The following is a 20,328-nucleotide window of genomic DNA, read 5'->3' on the forward strand; positions in this document are numbered from 1 at the left end:
GTTTACAGAGGTTCAGAGTGTTTGTGTATGTTCACCAGCACAGGTTTACTCCTGCATGAGTAGGCAGAATGGAAGAGGAGCAGTTTGTAAAGCGAGAAGGGCAGGGGCACAAATGGGGCTTGGGCCTAGGATTAAGAGGATATTTTCTCCAGAACGACAAATGATTGGTCTGTATATTTATGATACAGGCGGCTTCATTGCCAGTGCTGATGTGGTATTCGACGTCAAACAAGAAGAAAATCTTCTTCCGAAGAATCCTCAGACTGCGAGAGGAAGAGAGAGAGATGACTGTGTCAGCCAAGGTGAAGAACAATCAGTGAGATTATTTGTGCCATTGTATTTGCAAAAATGCATCCTTATACTCAGACACCAAAACAACAACATTTTACTTAGCATTTGTGCTCCCTCACTTACTAACCAGATCTTTAGACTGTTTGCTGCAGTTCCTAAGACTTTTCGTTTGGATGACACTGATTACCCGCCCCTAGCAAAGCAGAGAACCTGAGGCAGGGCCTTCATAAACCATTGTGCTTATGAGTAAGGTACACAACTTTGGTTTTCACATACTGAACCTGATACTTCCAGCTTCTAACACACATGATCGTAATCCCTTAAATATAGTCAAGTGCAGGAAAATAGGTCATGGAGTAACATGGGACAGAGGAACAGCCTGCCAGTTCCTAAATGCAGCTGATAGCCTTTGTCGCAGAACAGCAAACCAGCAGGGTCACCTCACTAAACTGTTACCACCACAGCTTACATTAACACTCGTACCACAATCCTGTGCTCATTCCCACGAGCCACCGCCTGCACTGACCCACCACAGTCTAATGTTTATTTCCCTCAGCTACTGCTGCCATCATCAGCACTGACCCAGCACTGACCCACCACAGTCATCGCCAGAACTCACCAATCACTGCCATCACCACCACTGACCACCCTCCGCCCGCCATAGCTTAAGCCAGAGTTGACTTCAGTCACAGAGTGGACGAACGTCAACCTTGCCTTTATCCGTTACTATAACTCGCTGGCCAGCCTGTGGCATAAAACACTAATCTTAATAGAAAGTATATTGTGCTGACAAAATGTACTTTGGTATGGTTGCAACTTAATTTCTTTAATCCTTGCAAAAACATTGTTGTTAACTTGTTACGCACATTTTCTTTTCCTAACACTGCTACTTGTTTGAGGAAAGAAGAGCCGGCCTCCATTTACATTGACCAGTTTGGTGCAGAAGCCAAAGAAAGCGGCATTGACCAAGACTACGGTGAGTTATATATTTTCCCCATTTATCACTAAGATCTGAACGGTTGAGGAGACCCCTTGTCATGAGTTACATCTGATTCTTATATCACTGTGGGAACATTCCCTATCGCTGGAGCCCACTGAGCTATCCCCACTCTGGCTACTGAGACTGCTCTCTCCTGCTCCTACCCCGCCACCACGTACGGCCCAGTGATGAGCAAGTCATTCCCCCATCCCTCCTTGTGTAGCCCTGCCGTGAACAGGCCATGAGCGAACAGCCCCTCCCACCCTGTGAAGACATGTGAACAGCAAGTCATGTCCCCCCTCTTGCTATGAGTAAGTCGTGTCCTCCCTTCTGTAATGAGCAAGTCATGCCCACCTCCCTCCTTGTGCAGCCCTGCCATGAGCGGGCCAGGAATCATCAGCCCCTCCCACCATGTGATGAGTAAGTTATGTCCCCCCCCTCCTGCAATGAGTAAGTCGTGTCCCCCTCCCTCCTTGTGCGGCCCTGCCGTGAGCGGGCCAGGAGTGAACGGCCCCTCCCGCTCTGATAGGCCTTGTGATCAGCAAGTCATGTCCCCCCCTCCCGTGATGAGCAAATCATGTCCTCCCTTCTGTGATGAGCAAGTCATGTTCCCTCCAGCCCCCGTAATGAGCAAGCCATGCCCACCTCCCTCCTTGTGCAGCCCTGCCATGAGCGGGCCAGGAATCATCAGCCCCTCCCACCATGTGATGAGCAAGTTATGTCCTGCATCCTCCTTGTGCGGCTCTGGCATGAGTGGACCAGGAGTGAACATCCCCTCCCATCCTGTGAGGCCCTGTGATCAGCAAGTTATGTCCCCCATCCCGTGATGAGCAAGTCTTGTCCCCTCCCTCCTTGTGCGGCCCTGCCATGAGCAGGCCAAGAGTGAAGAGCCCCTCCAACCCTATGAGGCCCAGTGATAAACTTTTCCTGTCCCCCCTTCCTGTGATGAACAAGTCATGTCCCCCTTCCTCCTTGTGCGTCCCTGCCGTGAGCGGGCCAGGAGTGAACAGCCCCTCACTCCCTGTGAGGCCATGTGATGAACTAGTCATGTCCCCCCTCCTGTGATGTGCAAGTCAGGTCCCCCTTCCTTCTTGTGCGGCCCTGCCGTGAGTGGGCCATGAGTGAACAGCCCTTCCCACCCTGTGAGGCCATGTGATGAACTAGTCATGTCCCCCCTCCTGTGATGAGCAAGTCATGTCCTCCTTTCTCCTTGCACGTCCCTGCCGTGAGCGGGCCAGGACTGAACCGCTCCTCCCAGGTGGAGAGGCTGTGCTCTGAATAGACCAAATGTTAAATTAATTTCACACTGTAGCTGTAATGCTCTGACTCGGTGTAAAGAAATGGCTCCCTGTTGCAGTTACCCCCCACTTTTTGCCTGATACTGATGCTGACTTGACTGAGAAGTGTGCTGGGACCCTGCTAACCAGGCCCCAGCACCAGTGTTCCTTCACCTAAAATGTACCATTGTATCCACAATTGGCACACCCTGGCATTCAGATAAGTCCCTTGTAACTGGTACTTCTAGTACCAAGGGCCCTGATGCCAAGAAAGGTCTCTAAGGGCTGCAGCATGTCTTATGCCACCCTAGAGACCCCTCACTCAGCACAGACACACTGCTTACAAGCCTGTGTGTGCTGGTGAGAACAAAATGAGTAAGTCGACATGGCACTCCCCTCAGGGTGCCATGCCAGCCTCTCACTGCCTATGCAGTATAGGTAAGACACCCCTCTAGCAGGCCTTACAGCCCTAAGGCAGGGTGCACTATACCATAGGTGAGGGTACCAGTGCATGAGCACTGTGCCCCTACAGTGTCTAAGCAAAACCTTAGACATTGTAAGTGCAGGGTAGCCATAAGAGTATATGGTCTGGGAGTCTGTTTTACACGAACTCCACAGCACCATAATGGCTACACTGAAAACTGGGAAGTTTGGTATCAAACTTCTCAGCACAATAAATGCACACTGATGCCAGTGTACATCTTATTGTAAAATACACCCCAGAGGGCACCTTAGAGGTGCCCCCTGAAACTTAACCGACTATCTGTGTAGGCTGACTAGTTTTAGCAGCCTGCCACAAACCGAGACATGTTGCTGGCCCCATGGGGAGAGTGCCTTTGTCACTCTGAGGCCAGTAACAAAGCCTGCACTGGGTGGAGATGCTAACACCTCTCCCAGGCAGGAATTGTCACACCTGGCGGTGAGCCTCAAAGGCTCACCTCCTTTGTGCCAACCCAGCAGGACACTCCAGCTAGTGGAGTTGCCCGCCCCCTCCGGCCAGGCCCCACTTTTGGCGGCAAGGCCGGAGAAAATAATGAGAAAAACAAGGAGGAGTCACTGGCCAGTCAGGACAGCCCCTAAGGTGTCCTGAGCTGAAGTGACTCTAACTTTTAGAAATCCTCCATCTTGCAGATGGGGGATTCCCCCAATAGGGTTAGGATTGTGTCCCCCTCCCCTTGGGAGGAGGCACAAAGAGGGTGTACCCACCCTCAGGGCTAGTAGCCATTGGCTACTAACCCCCCAGACCTAAACACGCCCTTAAATTTAGTATTTAAGGGCTACCCTGAACCCTAGAAGATTAGATTCCTGCAACTACAAGAAGAAGGACTGCCTAGCTGAAAAACCCCTGCAGAGGAAGACCAGAAGACGACAACTGCCTTGGCTCCAGAAACTCACCGGCCTGTCTCCTGCCTTCCAAAGATCCTGCTCCAGCGACGCCTTCCAAAGGGACCAGCGACCTCGACATCCTCTGAGGACTGCCCCTGCTTCGAAAAGACAAGAAACTCCCGAGGACAGCGGACCTGCTCCAAGAAAAGCTGCAACTTTGTTTCCAGCAGCTTTAAAGAACCCTGCAAGCTCCCCGCAAGAAGCGTGAGACTTGCAACACTGCACCCGGCGACCCCGACTCGGCTGGTGGCGATCCAACACCTCAGGAGGGACCCCAGGACTACTCTGATACTGTGAGTACCAAAACCTGTCCCCCCTGAGCCCCCACAGCGCCGCCTGCAGAGGGAATCCCGAGGCTTCCCCTGACCGCGACTCTTTGAACCTAAAGTCCTGACGCCTGGGAGAGACCCTGCACCCGCAGCCCCCAGGACCTGAAGGACCGGACTTTCACTGGAGAAGTGACCCCCAGGAGTCCCTCTCCCTTGCCCAAGTGGAGGTTTCCCCGAGGAATCCCCCCCTTGCCTGCCTGCAGCGCTGAAGAGATCCCGAGATCTCTCATAGACTAACATTGAAAACCCGACGCTTGTTTCTACACTGCACCCGGCCGCCCCCGCGCTGCTGAGGGTGAAATTTCTGTGTGGACTTGTGTCCCCCCCGGTGCCCTACAAAACCCCTCTGGTCTGCCCTCCGAAGACGCGGGTACTTACCTGCAAGCAGACCGGAACCGGGGCACCCCCTTCTCTCCATTCTAGCCTATGTGTTTTGGGCACCACTTTGAACTCTGCCCCTGACCGGCCCTGAGCTGCTGGTGTGGTGACTTTGGGGTTGCTCTGAACCCCCAACGGTGGGCTACCTTGGACCAAGAACTGAACCCTGTAAGTGTCCTACTTACCTGGTAAAACTAACAAAAACTTACCTCCCCCAGGAACTGTGAAAATTGCACTAAGTGTCCACTTTTAAAACAGCTATTTGTCAATAACTTGAAAAGTATACATGCAATTTTTATGATTTGAAGTTCCTAAAGTACTTACCTGCAATACCTTTCGAACAAGATATTACATGTTAAATTTGAACCTGTGGTTCTTAAAATAAACTAAGAAAAGATATTTTTCTATACACAAACCTATTGGCTGGATTTGTCTCTGAGTGTGTGGACCTCATTTATTGTCTATGTGTATGTACAACAAATGCTTAACACTACTCCTTGGATAAGCCTACTGCTCGACCACACTACCACAAAATAGAGCATTAGTATTATCTATTTTTACCACTATTTTACCTCTAAGGGGAACCCTTGGACTCTGTGCATGCTATTCCTTACTTTGAAATAGCACATACAGAGCCAACTTCCTACATTGGTGGATCAGCGGTGGGGTACAAGACTTTGCATTTGCTGGACTACTCAGCCAATACCTGATCACACGACAAATTCCAAAATTGTCATTAGAAATTCATTTTTGCAATTTGAAAAGTTTTCTAAATTCTTAAAAGACCTGCTAGGGCCTTGTGTTAGATCCTGTTTAGCATTTCTTTTAGAGTTTAAAAGTTTGTAAAAGTTTGAATTAGATTCTAGAACCAGTTGTAGATTCTTAAAAAGTATTCCAACTTTTAGAAGCAAAATGTCTAGCACAGATGTGACTGTGGTGGAACTCGACACCACACCTTACCTCCATCTTAAGATGAGGGAGCTAAGGTCACTCTGTAAAATAAAGAAAATAACAATGGGCCCCAAACCTACCAAAATACAGCTCCAGGAGCTTTTGGCAGAGTTTGAAAAGGCCAACCCCTCTGAGGGTGGCAACTCAGAGGAAGAGGATAGTGACTTGGAGGAAAATTCCCCCCTACCAGTCCTATCTAGGGAGAACAGGGTCCCTCAAACCCTGACTCCAAAAATAATAGTCAGAGATGCTGGTTCCCTCACAGGAGAGACCAACACCTCTGAAATCACTGAGGATAACTCCAGTGAAGATGACCCCCTGTTAGCCAGGATGGTCAAAAGATTGGCTTTGGAAAAGCAGCTCCTAGCCATAGAAAGGGAAAGAAAAGAGATGGGCCTAGGTCCCATCGATGGTGGCAGCAACTTAAATAGGGTCAGAGATTCTCCTGACATCCTAAAAATCCCCAAAGGGATTGTAACAAAATATGAAGATGGTGATGACATCACCAAATGGTTCACAGCTTTTGAGAGGGCTTGTGTAACCAGAAAAGTAAACAGATCTCACTGGGGTGCTCTCCTTTGGGAAATGTTCACTGGAAAGTGTAGGGATAGACTCCTCACACTCTCTGGAAAAGATGCAGAATCTTATGACCTCATGAAGGGTACCCTGATTGAGGGCTTTGGATTCTCCACTGAGGAGTATAGAATTAGATTCAGGGGGGCTCAAAAATCCTCGAGCCAGACCTGGGTTGATTTTGTAGACTACTCAGTAAAAACACTAGATGGTTGGTTAACTGGAAATGAAGTGTGTGACTATGTTGGGCTTTATAATTTGTTTATGAAAGAACACATTTTAAGTAACTGCTTCAATGAAAAGTTGCATCAGTATCTGGTAGACCTAGGTCCAATTTCTCCCCAAGAATTGGGAAAGAAGGCAGACCACTGGGTCAAGACTAGGGTAACCAAAACTTCCACTGGGGGTGACCAAAAGAAAGGGGTTACAAAAACTCCCCAGGAGAAAGTGGGTGACACTAGAAACAAAGAAAAAGAGTCCTCTGTAGGCCCCCAAAAACCAGAACAGGTGGGTGGGCCCCAAGACACAACCCAAAACAAAGGTGGGTACCAGGGTAAGAACTGGGATGCCACTAAGGCATGGTGCCACAACTGTAAACAGTCTGGGCACCACACCAAGGACACTTCTTGTCCCAAAAACAAACCCCAGAACAAAATTCCAGGGGTAACCAGTGTAGCCATGGGAGATGACTCCTCAGATGAGGAGGTCTTCATAGCCTTCAACTGGAAACAGGGCCCAACAGGTGAGTTGGAGATTCCAGAGGGAAGTAGACACTTCCACCACCTACTGGTGAATGGAATCCCAACCACTGCCCTGAGAGACACTTGTGCCAGTCACACTATTGTGCATGACAGGCTGGTGCTCTCGAACCAGTACATCCCAGGTGAGACTGCCAGGGTAAGAGTTAGCCTAGACAGGGTCACTAAGAGGCCTGTGGCTTTAGTGCCCATAGAAGTGGGTGGCACTCTTAGCTGGAGAAGGGTAGTAGTCAGTACAGACCTCCCCCTTGATTGTCTCCTTGGAAATGACTACCCAGAGGTTAGTCAGAGCCCAAGAGAGGAACTGGTCCAGTGCCAGTCCTCTCCCAAGGATTCTGGAAATCCTGCCTCTGCAGTAAATGCAAGCAGGCCCCAGAAGAAGAAGAAAAGAAAACAGAGTAGGAGGGGTGGACAACCTTTAGCCAAGGTTACAGCAAGCCAGGGAGATTCTGCTCCAGTAGGGGAGAACTCCAAAAATGGCCCTGATAAAGTCCAACCTGACCCACAAGAAGTCCTGGCTAGTCAGGCAACTGTTAAACCTGAGTGGGTGGCTCCTCAGCCAACAGAAGAAAGAGTGGAAGAAGGGTGTTTACTACAAGATGTGGTAACCCCCCACTCCAATACAGCAGACAGGCAACCTGAACCCAAAGAAGCCTGTAACTTAGCCCCTTCCCTTTTAGGTGAAGAGCTAAAGGTGTGGTTCTGGGCACTGACAGCTGTCAGTGGCCTCTGCTGGGTGTTAGCCTTTATGGCTGCACTATCCTTAGCATGGTGGTCTGACCCCATGCCAAATAGCAAGTTAGGCCCCCTGACCCTATTGGTCATGGTGGGGTTACTCCAGCTCTGGGTAACCTCTCTGGGTAAGCTAGGGGTGACCCTGGCCAAGATAAGGTTAGCAGAGGTGGACACCTCTAAGACCAAAATAGAAAGAATGGGTGGAGACATTGAAGAGGCAGACAAGAGGCAATTCAGACTAGGTCCTATCACTGTGGAAGTGGGTCAGTTCCCCAAAGGGAATGACCTGAACAGAAGGATGTAAGGCAGAGTAGGCCCTGCAACTAACCAGCCTATTTCTCCTACTCTTCCTCGCCTGACAGACTAGGAAGACTCTCCCAGCTTGGCCTGAGTTTCCTGGCCTGTAGGCTGGGGGGGGCTTGTGTAAAGAAATGGCTCCCTGTTGCAGTTACCCCCCACTTTTTGCCTGATACTGATGCTGACTTGACTGAGAAGTGTGCTGGGACCCTGCTAACCAGGCCCCAGCACCAGTGTTCCTTCACCTAAAATGTACCATTGTATCCACAATTGGCACACCCTGGCATTCAGATAAGTCCCTTGTAACTGGTACTTCTAGTACCAAGGGCCCTGATGCCAAGAAAGGTCTCTAAGGGCTGCAGCATGTCTTATGCCACCCTAGAGACCCCTCACTCAGCACAGACACACTGCTTACAAGCCTGTGTGTGCTGGTGAGAACAAAATGAGTAAGTCGACATGGCACTCCCCTCAGGGTGCCATGCCAGCCTCTCACTGCCTATGCAGTATAGGTAAGACACCCCTCTAGCAGGCCTTACAGCCCTAAGGCAGGGTGCACTATACCATAGGTGAGGGTACCAGTGCATGAGCACTGTGCCCCTACAGTGTCTAAGCAAAACCTTAGACATTGTAAGTGCAGGGTAGCCATAAGAGTATATGGTCTGGGAGTCTGTTTTACACGAACTCCACAGCACCATAATGGCTACACTGAAAACTGGGAAGTTTGGTATCAAACTTCTCAGCACAATAAATGCACACTGATGCCAGTGTACATCTTATTGTAAAATACACCCCAGAGGGCACCTTAGAGGTGCCCCCTGAAACTTAACCGACTATCTGTGTAGGCTGACTAGTTTTAGCAGCCTGCCACAAACCGAGACATGTTGCTGGCCCCATGGGGAGAGTGCCTTTGTCACTCTGAGGCCAGTAACAAAGCCTGCACTGGGTGGAGATGCTAACACCTCTCCCAGGCAGGAATTGTCACACCTGGCGGTGAGCCTCAAAGGCTCACCTCCTTTGTGCCAACCCAGCAGGACACTCCAGCTAGTGGAGTTGCCCGCCCCCTCCGGCCAGGCCCCACTTTTGGCGGCAAGGCCGGAGAAAATAATGAGAAAAACAAGGAGGAGTCACTGGCCAGTCAGGACAGCCCCTAAGGTGTCCTGAGCTGAAGTGACTCTAACTTTTAGAAATCCTCCATCTTGCAGATGGGGGATTCCCCCAATAGGGTTAGGATTGTGTCCCCCTCCCCTTGGGAGGAGGCACAAAGAGGGTGTACCCACCCTCAGGGCTAGTAGCCATTGGCTACTAACCCCCCAGACCTAAACACGCCCTTAAATTTAGTATTTAAGGGCTACCCTGAACCCTAGAAGATTAGATTCCTGCAACTACAAGAAGAAGGACTGCCTAGCTGAAAAACCCCTGCAGAGGAAGACCAGAAGACGACAACTGCCTTGGCTCCAGAAACTCACCGGCCTGTCTCCTGCCTTCCAAAGATCCTGCTCCAGCGACGCCTTCCAAAGGGACCAGCGACCTCGACATCCTCTGAGGACTGCCCCTGCTTCGAAAAGACAAGAAACTCCCGAGGACAGCGGACCTGCTCCAAGAAAAGCTGCAACTTTGTTTCCAGCAGCTTTAAAGAACCCTGCAAGCTCCCCGCAAGAAGCGTGAGACTTGCAACACTGCACCCGGCGACCCCGACTCGGCTGGTGGCGATCCAACACCTCAGGAGGGACCCCAGGACTACTCTGATACTGTGAGTACCAAAACCTGTCCCCCCTGAGCCCCCACAGCGCCGCCTGCAGAGGGAATCCCGAGGCTTCCCCTGACCGCGACTCTTTGAACCTAAAGTCCCGACGCCTGGGAGAGACCCTGCACCCGCAGCCCCCAGGACCTGAAGGACCGGACTTTCACTGGAGAAGTGACCCCCAGGAGTCCCTCTCCCTTGCCCAAGTGGAGGTTTCCCCGAGGAATCCCCCCCTTGCCTGCCTGCAGCGCTGAAGAGATCCCGAGATCTCTCATAGACTAACATTGAAAACCCGACGCTTGTTTCTACACTGCACCCGGCCGCCCCCGCGCTGCTGAGGGTGAAATTTCTGTGTGGATTTGTGTCCCCCCCGGTGCCCTACAAAACCCCTCTGGTCTGCCCTCCGAAGACGCGGGTACTTACCTGCAAGCAGACCGGAACCGGGGCACCCCCTTCTCTCCATTCTAGCCTATGTGTTTTGGGCACCACTTTGAACTCTGCCCCTGACCGGCCCTGAGCTGCTGGTGTGGTGACTTTGGGGTTGCTCTGAACCCCCAACGGTGGGCTACCTTGGACCAAGAACTGAACCCTGTAAGTGTCCTACTTACCTGGTAAAACTAACAAAAACTTACCTCCCCCAGGAACTGTGAAAATTGCACTGTGTCCACTTTTAAAACAGCTATTTGTCAATAACTTGAAAAGTATACATGCAATTTTTATGATTTGAAGTTCCTAAAGTACTTACCTGCAATACCTTTCGAACAAGATATTACATGTTAAATTTGAACCTGTGGTTCTTAAAATAAACTAAGAAAAGATATTTTTCTATACACAAACCTATTGGCTGGATTTGTCTCTGAGTGTGTGGACCTCATTTATTGTCTATGTGTATGTACAACAAATGCTTAACACTACTCCTTGGATAAGCCTACTGCTCGACCACACTACCACAAAATAGAGCATTAGTATTATCTATTTTTACCACTATTTTACCTCTAAGGGGAACCCTTGGACTCTGTGCATGCTATTCCTTACTTTGAAATAGCACATACAGAGCCAACTTCCTACACTCGGGCACAGGCAGAAGCCCTATTCATCGTCCCTGTCCAGGCACATTTAGGCTGTTTTTCCTCTTACGCAGACGGACCCAGATGCTGTCCTCTCGGTTGATAATCTTGTTTCAATAACATCTGTAGGGTGAATAATGCATTAATGGCCTTTTAGACAGTTTACATGTCCTACTGTAATGCTTGGCCCAGTGCCACTTGTGTGCCTGCAAGGTATATAATGTCATCCAAGTAGGGTCTCTGCAAAGACCACTTCCTGTTAGCGCTGGTGTGTGATCTTCCCTGCCCAGGTAAACAAGCATTGGCACCTGTAATAAATTCCCTATGTTCCTGAGCTGACCTGGTGCGCGTGTGTTAGTTCCCATCTCTCGGGAGAGTCTGGTTTTCTGTTTTCCCATCAGTCACACACAGCTGGGCCTGGTAAGGGTGTGACGTTTCGGCAGGTCACAGAGGCTCCAGAGGTGTATTTCTTGGGGTTGAATAATGGGCTTTTGCCTCATAGGTTATTATCTGATGCCAATTGTCCCATATTTATCATACTGGGGTACCTGAAGCAGCCTTCATGTTGGGTTTACTTTACAGAAGGAGTTTAACTATTCCCCAGTGAGGCTTATAGTCCACTTCTTCACCAGCACTCACAAACCCTTTCAGTAAACTGCAGCAGCTTATTGTGATATTAGAGATTCCCTTAGCAAAACCATTTTACAAGCCGTTTAGGGGATGATCCCCTCTCTGAGTCCCTATCACCTCCTGGGAACTCGTTAACTCTTAGTACCAGCGACCAGCTTTCCCTCTGTCCCTGGCACAAACGTAGAGTGATTTCTCCACTCCAAGCACATTTCTTACAAAGAGATTTCCCCTGATGCGATAATGTGTATGTAGCTATAGATCCGATAATTGATTTTATTGCTATCATAGGACACATACTAATTTCAGCCAGTTTAAAGGATGAACAAGAGACGTATTGTATTGATGACGAGGACAGCGGAAGTGAAGAAAGCCTCAGCAGCCCCACAGGTGAGTGAACGCTGCTTCCCCTGGTGGACCCCGGGGAGCAGACGCCGCCTTCTTTCTGTGCATGCTTCATTCTGTAGTGGTATATGTTATTTTATGCCACATATGTACTAATGTGTACCTTCATTGGGCTATCACCTTATCTGTTTCTTATCACAAGCCGCGAGATAAATCTGTCTGTATGCAGCCGCGGCTTTGCTCCGGGGCTGACGACAGCGCAGGTCTAAGATTAAGAGATCCCTCAAGCATGTTTCTGGTTTATTTTAGGCAGGAAGTTAATGATTATGTAATCAGCAAAGTGCAATATTTTTCATCACTCTTGCTTACACAACAAATGTGAAAATACTGTGATTTAGTTTGCATGGGGGGGTGTTCCTGTAATCCAGTTTTACATTTCAGCTGCTTGTACTGGAGAATGAGACTTGAGTCAGTGTCTGCAGAAGGAGAGGTGGCAGAAGCCATGCTAATTAGGCCCAACAATTGAAGATTTATCTAAATCCCAAGCTGTAGTTAATTGTGAGTAACAGATCCAAAGGATTAACAGCTGGCTTGAAGTGCTGCATAGTACTTGAGTCTAAAGTGTATTTCAGTATTTAGAGGCACTGGGTGGCAGCTGCATTACAACTCACTTTATTTCATGTGCTGTGCTTTCTGAAGTTAGTTGGTTTCAGAAGACAAGCAGGCCCAATAGTCTCTTTTCGTCATAGCTGAAAGGGTGATGGGAGGACTAAACTTCACCTAGTGGCAGTTTTTCTTCTGCGGTCACTTGAGTTGTTATCTCCTGCTGCCCTCAGTGAAGAATCCAGAGACATGGATGATATCAGACCAGATTTGAGTCCCATCTCAGACTTGAGAAGGACGGGCTTTAGTACGCTGTTGAACTGTCTATCTTTGCTACAGAGACAGACCGACCAACCGAACAACTCCAGATGTAAGAGAGCAGGGCCTTCCTCCTTGAGACCTTGAAGGCAGTCTCCTCATAGGTATTGGAGAAAAAGAGCTGTTCGTTTAATCTTGGAAATGCTTATCCTAGGAACAAATCAAAGCATGTAGAATGCTTCATATATTTAAAGTACGGTAGTCCTGCTGACAGCTGCTAGTACAGCATCGACAGGATGCACATGTCACAACCTTGTAACCACGCACAGGCTCTCTGGGGAAATAAAAACTCAATTCAAGACTCCACTTACCTTAGGCAACCCAGTCCCAGGCTGGAACTCAAAACTCATGCCTGTAGAATGAAACCTTGTGTGGTTCTTCTGGGTACCACCCAATGACCAGCCCTTAAGAAGCACAGGGTCGAACGCCAGAGCTTCTTTGGCATTGTGATTTTTGTTTCACCAAAAAACAAGCTGAACAGTGACCTCAGCTAAAAGAGGTAAAAAACTGAAATGCAATAATCCACCGCTAGCGGTATATTATAAAATAAGCATTGGCAAAACCAATAGGTCTCGCCTCTGTAAAAGCCATTGGCATTGCCAGTATATTGTATCCATGTTGTCCACCATTGGCTGTTAAGCATGGCTAAAAGTTGGTATCTTAACGTGGAGTGTTGTGGAGTAGAGTGGAGTGTTATAGAGTGGCGGACAGAGAGTTGTGGAGTGTCATGGAGAGAGTAGAGTGTCATAGAGTTGAGTGACGTAGAGTGGTGTAGTGCAGAGTAGAGTGCTGTAGAGGCTGTTGCGTGGAGCAGAGTGGCATAGAGTTGAGTACTTTGTTCTAGGGTGGAGTGGCATCGAGTAGTAGTGGCATGAAATGAAGTAGTGGAGGATGGTGGAATGGTGTGTCGTTGAGTGAAGTGGTGTAGAGTGCAGTGGTTTAGAGCGTAGTGCCATAGAGTGCAGTGGTGCAGGGTAGAGTGGAATGGCATAGAGTGGAGTGGCGTAGAATAGATTGTTTCAGAGTAGACTGCAGTTGTGCAGAGTAGATTACAGTGGATTGGCGTAGAGTGCAGTGGCGGAGTGGAGTGATGAAGGCTAAAGTGGCATAAAGTGGAGTGGTATAGAGTGCGTAGAGTAGAGTGGTGCAGAGTACAGTGCAGTGGAGTGGCACAGGGTAGAATACAGTTGCGTAGAGTGGTGTGGTGTAGAGTGGCATAGTGTGGTGGCAGAGTACAGTAGCGTAGAGTGGTGCAGAGTAGAGTGCAGTGGTAAAGAGTTCAGTTGTGTGAAGCTCAGTGGTAGAGAGTGTAGTGGCAGAGTACATTAACGTAGAGTGGTGCAGAGTAGAGTGCAGTGGTAAAGAATTCAGTTGTGTGAAGCTCAGTGGTAGAGAGTGTAGTGGTGGAGTACATTAGCGTAGAGTGGTGCAGAGTAGAGTGCAGTGGTAAAGGGTTCAGTGGTGTGAAGCTCAGTGGCAGAGAGTGTAGTGGCAGAGTACATTAGCGTAGAGTGGTGCAGAGTAGAGTGCAGTGGTAAAGAGTTCAGTTGTGTGAAGCTCCGTGGTAGAGAGTGTAGTGGCAGAGTACATTAGCGTAGAGTGGTGCAGAGTAGAGTGCAGCGGTAGAGTTCGGTGGTGTGAAGCTCAGTGGCATAGAGTGTAGTGGCGGAGTACATTAGCGTAGAGTGGTGTGAAGCTCAGTGGCATAGAGTGTAGTGGCAGAGTACATTAGCGTAGAGTGGTGCAGAGTAGAGTGCAGCTGTAAAGAGTTCAATGGTGTGAAGCTCAGTGGCAGAGAGTGCAGTGTTGCAGAGTTGACTGTCATAGAGTGTACTGGTGTATAGTAGAGTGACGCAGAGTGTAGTGGTGTAGAGTAGAGTTTGCAGAGTAGAGTGGCTTAAAAAGCAGTGGCATAGAATACAGTGGTGCAAAGTAGAACAGAGTGGCGTAGAGTGCAGTGGCGTAGTGTTACAGGGTAGAGTATAGTGGCATAGAGTGCAGTGATGCAGAGTAGATTGGCATAGAGTACTGTGAGGTAGAGTGCATTGGTTTTGAGTAAAGTGGTGTAGAGTGCATTGTCATAGAGTGCAGTGGTTAGAGTGGAATGGTTGGAGTGGTGTAGAGTGACGTGGAGTGGTGCACCGTAGATTACAGTAGCGTAGAGTGGAGTGGTGCTGAGTGCAGTTACGTATATTAGATTGTTTCAGAGTAGAGTGAAGTGGCATAGAGTGGAGTGGTGCACGGTAGAGTGGTGGAAGGTAGGTGGCATAGAGTAGAGCGGCCTAGAGTGCCCTGGTGCAGAGCGGCATAGAGTGGGGTGGTACAAAATAGAGTGCGTTGGTATAGAGCACAGCGGCATAGAGTGCAGTATAGCAGAGTAGAGTGGCATAAAGTGGAGCGGCGTAGAGTTGAGTGTTGCAGAGTGGGGTGGCCTACACTGGAATGGCAAAGAGTGCAGAGTAGAGAGGCGTGGATTGGCACAGAGTAGAGAGGCGTGGATTGGCGCAGAGTGGAGAGGCGTGGATTGGCGCAGAGTGGAGAGGCGTGGATTGGCGCAGAGTGGAGAGGCGTGGATTGGCGCAGAGTGGAGAGGCGTGGGTTGGCGCAGAGTGGAGAGGTGTGGATTGGCGCAGAGTGGAGAGGCGTGGATTGGCGCAGAGTGGAGAGGCGTGGATTGGCGCAGAGTGGAGAGGCGTGGATTGGTGCTGAGTAGAAAGGCGTGGATTGGTGCAGAGTAGAGAGGCGTGGATTGGTGCAGAGTGCAGTGGAATTGGGTAAAATGGAGTATGCAAAGGTGTGGTAGCACACTGCCATGCAGACAACACATCTTCAATTAAAATAACCATTACATTTATACAGACATACAGTTTTACTGATAAAAGTATGCAGCGAACGATAATATGTGTAAATGTCATCACCTAAGTTCGTGTTGAAATATTTTTTCACCACACTTCAGAATTACCAAAAATGTGCTTCATTTGTGCTTTCCTAATTCTGATATATTCTGAAATATCTGCATAGTTATTTTACAAACATAGAAACAAAACAGTGTACAACTTTCCTCCAGCACACCCCAAGTAGCCAGCATGATTGTCACATAAATCCTCCCACTTTAAAGTCAGAGGAAAAAAGTAAACACCAAGCTCCCTTGGAACACACAGCCTTACATTTTACCTCTGTCTTTAAATGCACAACACATGTGACAAGATAAGAATAAGATTTAAAGGCCTGTTTACAGAAAGCTAGTACTGGTGGAAGAATACAGTAAGTAGGGTATGGGCCATGGAAGGGACAAACTCAAGCTGGCCAGCCTTAAGCAAAAAAAGTCTTTCTGAATGTCCCCAAGATGTCGGTCTGGTAGGCTTCGACCTAAGCAGAGGTCTAGGCAACGAGTGTGTAAGCTATACAAAACTATAGCTTTGTAAACAGGCACTGGCAAAGCCAATAGGTCTCGCCTATGCAAGAGCTTGATTTAGCCATGTTGTACAGCAGCTTGCCAGCTGTTCAGCATGTCTAGAAGTGGCATAAAGGAGAGTGGAGTGTCGTAATATAGGCTGTCATGGAGTAGAGTAGGGTGTTATGGAGTGCCGTAGGGAGGCGTAAAGTGATGTTGAGTTGAGTGTCGTGGAGTGGCATAGTGTTGTGGAGGGTGTAGAGTATCGTAGAGTGGAAGGGTGTAGAGTGTTGCATAGCTGAGTGGGGCAGAGTGTCAAGAGTAGAGTGTTGTAGAGTGGACTGGCATAGAGTGTTGTTGAGTTGTGTGGAGTGGGGTGGACGGTGTTGAGTAGAGTGGTGTAGAGCAGAGTAGATTGTCGTAGAGTAGAGTGTCAGAGTGGGGCGGTAGAGAGTGGCGTGGAGTGGCGTAAAGTGGAGTGGCGTAGAGTGGAGTAGTGTGTCATAGAATAGAGTGAAGTAAAGTGGCATGGAGTGTCATAGAGGGAGTTGCGTATTGTAGTACTGTCATAGAGCAGCATAGAGTGGACTGGCATAGCGTAGAGTGTCAGAATCGAGTAGAGATTAATGAAGAAGAGAGTCATAGAGTGGAATGTTGTAGAGTGGTCTAGAGGGAAGTGGCGTAGAGTTCATTGGTGTAGAGTAAATAATGTAGCATAGAGTAGTGGTGCAGAGAGAGTGGTGTAGAGTCGAGTGGAGTGGCACAGATTAGATTGCAGTGACATGGAGTGGAGTGCAGTGGTGTAGAGTAGATTGTTTCACAGTAGAGTGAAGTAATGCAGAGTAGAGTGCAGAGGTGTAGATTGCAGTGGCTCAGTGTAGTGGTACAGAGATAAGTGGTGCAGTGGCATAAAGTGCAGTAGTGTAGAGTGGCATAGAGTTCAGTGGCAGTGAGAGCAGTCTTATAATGTGTCTTAGAGTGCAGTGGTGTAGACTGCAGTGTTGTAGAGTGTTGCAGATTAGAGTGCTGTAGAGACCAGTGGCATACAGTAGAGTGGTGCAGATTAGAATAGAGTGGCGTAGAATGCAGTAATGTAGAGCACAGTGGTGTAGAGTGCTGTGGCATATGGTGTTGCATAGTAGAGTATAGTCACAGAGAGTGCAGTGATGGAGTAGTTAGCATAGAGTGCATTGGTTTTGAATAAAGTGGTGTAGAATACATTAGATAGAGTGCAGTGGTTTAGAGTAGGCTGCTGCAGAGTGCAGTGGTGTAGAGTAGAGTGGCGTAGAGTGCAGTGGTGTAGGGTAGATTGTTTCAGAGTAGAGTCAAGTGGCGTAGAGTGGTTCAGGACAGAGTGCAGTCGCACAGAGCAGTGTCGTAGAGTGGAGTGGTGCAGAGTAGACTGGAGTGGTGTAGGGTACATTGGATAGAGTGCAGTTGCGAGAGTAGAGTGGTGCAGAGTGGCGTAGAGTGGAGTGGTGCAGAGCAGACTAGACTGGCATAGAGTGGAGTGGTGCAAGGTAAAGTATAGTGCATTGGCGTAGAGTACAGTGACGCAGAGTAGAGTACAGAGGTGTAGAGTGCAGTGGTGAACAGCAGTTACGAGTGGCGTAGAGTAAATGGAAGACGGGGCCTGAAAGAGCATATATTTTTCATTGTCCGCAGTGAAAAGGCATGAAGGATGCAGTGTTAGTGTTTGAGAGCGTGTGGTGATCTGTAAGTAGACTCAGTGCCGGGCAAAGTGTTAAAAGAACCTAAAGGCAGATTGTGAAGCTTTGAAGTGCTGAAGGCAGAGGGACGGGGGCTCGGGGGTGCGTAGACCTGTGGGTGGGTGGATGTTTGGAGGAGGGATTCTCCGAGTGGCTCTGAGATTGTGTTGTCTGCTTACAAGAAGCATTTGTGCATGAAAGTGCAAAGGTGCATTGGACTAGCTGCCGGACTGGAAGGGGATTGAAGAGGGGTGATGTGAGTCTAGGGACAGAAGAGGAATGTAGGTGGGTGAAATGAAGTTGAGGTTTCTGTTCATTGTGTTTGTGTTGGGCTTGGAGCCATTGTACCTGCTGCACAAATGTAATGTCTGGTAAGTGTAGCTCAGAAGGACCGAGAGAGGTGTGTTGTGGGTCTGTGCGCCCTGAAGCAGAGGTGGTTAGTGAACAATACTTTGTATTTTAACATGGAGCTAGGGTAAAAATGTGTGTTCTAGTGTCGGCAGTGTATGGTATCTCCTGGTGCAAGTAAATGGATTGTGTTATTTTTGTCTGTTAAAATGTAAAGTGAAGCGTTGGCGTAGGTTTAATGTTTCCATGAGTTCTTATTGTCCTGGTGTCACTGCACTTGCTGTTTGAATATAAACTAAGCTCCCGGAAGTGCGTGTTTAATGCTTAGGGAAGGAAGAGGTGGTTTGAGGTGCTTAGAAGCGCACTGATGTGGTGGTGCTGTTTGTGCAGAACACCTTTGCCTTTTTGCCGTTGCTGAGCTTGTCTTGGTGTTATTTTCAGTCACTGGGACACATTAGGCAGCGCCTGCACTGTTGTCCTCTTTCATTCTAAGCAGCACCATGCAGACGGAGAGGGGCTTGTTAGTTCTTTTCACCTCTGTCTGGGTCAAAGATAAAGGCTGAAGTTAAGGGGCCATCAGGCCTCCTTCTGTTCCGATCTGACCCTGGCTGGGTTTGGTCTAAAGGCGCATACCTAGATGCACATGGAAAGGAGGGGAAGGAAGGCTCAGAGCTTGTCACTTCACAGGGGCTTGAGAGAGGCAGCGTTTGACTTTGTTCCGTCCCTGTTTATAAGAGAAATGCATGCAGTGCAAGGATGTCAGGTGTGTTGGTCTTTCCCAGTATCTGCACAAATAACAATGTAAATACCACTATTTTGTTTCTTTTATAGCAATACTGATCCCAGTGCAGGGTGTCAGAGCGCTTTAAGATGTTTGTTGCATAAAACAGTGAGGGTTACAAGGTGTAGGAGTCATATGTCGTCCTTCATAGCTCACTTTGCTACATTACAAGGATTACAATTTATTAACTGCAAGTAACAAAAGCATTTCTGTGTTAAAAGCAGTAACCCACTTACCTATCTAGCTAAAATCAAAGTGGGAGCGTTTATAGGAAAGAGGAATGCAGATGACTCTCCCCATGGAGCCCTCTCGTGCCCCTCCTCTGTTCCATTTACAAGGCTGTAACATAACCCTTAAATAGCACATCACGTAACATGCGGACCACAGATTTTTAAGTCAAGGAAAGCGAAGTAAACACCAACCTCCCTCAAATACACAGCCTGACATTTGACCTCTGTCTTTGAATGCACAGCATATATGACAAGATAAGAACAAGATTTAAAAGCCTGTTAACAGACTACAGTAAATAGGATTTACGCATGAGGAGAGACGAAGTCAAGCTGGACAGCCTAAAGCAAATAAAGCCAGCAAATAGAAAGAAAATGTGAGTCACAAACTACAAAGCCAGTGGTAAGCAACAGGTGGAATGCATTCCTGGGTTAACTTTCTAAACGCCCCAAAAAGTCTTTATCAAACCAGAAAGCTGCACCCTCTGGTAGGCTTTGACCTAAAAAGGATGCCATGGAAGTGGCTAGATAGGCATAGCAGTATTCTGTAGCCATAAAAAAGTAATAATTGAGACGCTGATGGCAGCACTCGAACTTCATTCCTGTGCTGGACTTATTTCTTTCGCTTCTTCTTAATTCTTTTGTGGTGGGCCACTGATTGCCTGTAGCTAGATTGACTTGTTTGCCTCCTGCCAAGTCTGCAAATTGGTGTTTATGGTAACAAGTCCTCCTGCTAGCTGAAGGCTAGTGAAATCTGTTTTTCCTTCTTAGGTAGATTAAATTATCTTTGCTTAATTCCTTTCTTGTACAGTTGTATTATTCTGTTTTGCTTTTTTTTTAATGCACCTACAAATGTTTCCACTCTGACTCTTTGATCAGCCCAGATCTGCCCATAGAGATGCAAAAGGGAGAAACATGTAGGAAAGACTTTAACATGTGTTGGGGCCAAAATTTTGGAGGTGCATGGACTTCTCAGCTATTTCTATCAAGTTATCACCTCTTCATCTATGGATACAATGCAGTGGGCTTTGCAACAGGTCATAAAGTCGAACCCCTTGCACCTTCCGTGCATCGCACAATCACACAGTCAATGTGTAAGGTCACCTGTGATGTTACGCATGAGGTCATGCGTAGAACATGGAGTACAAGTTATTGTATGTCTGTGGTTTACTGTAGCTGGCAAATGTTAGTGGCTGCTATGAGGTGGGGAGCAT

At 48.3% G+C, this 20,328-nt stretch overlaps 1 protein-coding gene across 2 annotated transcripts in view; it reads left to right on the forward strand.

The window, feature by feature from the left end:
* Positions 1–20,328, forward strand: part of LOC138303524 (zinc finger protein 1 homolog) — a 48,043-nt gene that overhangs the window by 19,475 nt on the left and 8,240 nt on the right. The window contains exons 4-6 of one of the 2 annotated variants that reach the window (XM_069242730.1): positions 189–302; positions 1,196–1,267; positions 11,681–11,779. In XM_069242730.1, coding sequence (XP_069098831.1) covers positions 189–302; positions 1,196–1,267; positions 11,681–11,779 — 285 coding nt within the window. The remainder of the gene's footprint in view (positions 1–188; positions 303–1,195; positions 1,268–11,680; positions 11,780–20,328) is intronic. The other variant, XM_069242731.1, reaches the window with a different exon arrangement.

Source organism: Pleurodeles waltl, chromosome 7 (assembly GCF_031143425.1).
Source record: "Pleurodeles waltl isolate 20211129_DDA chromosome 7, aPleWal1.hap1.20221129, whole genome shotgun sequence".
In the NCBI taxonomy this organism is placed as follows: domain Eukaryota; kingdom Metazoa; phylum Chordata; class Amphibia; order Caudata; family Salamandridae; genus Pleurodeles; species Pleurodeles waltl.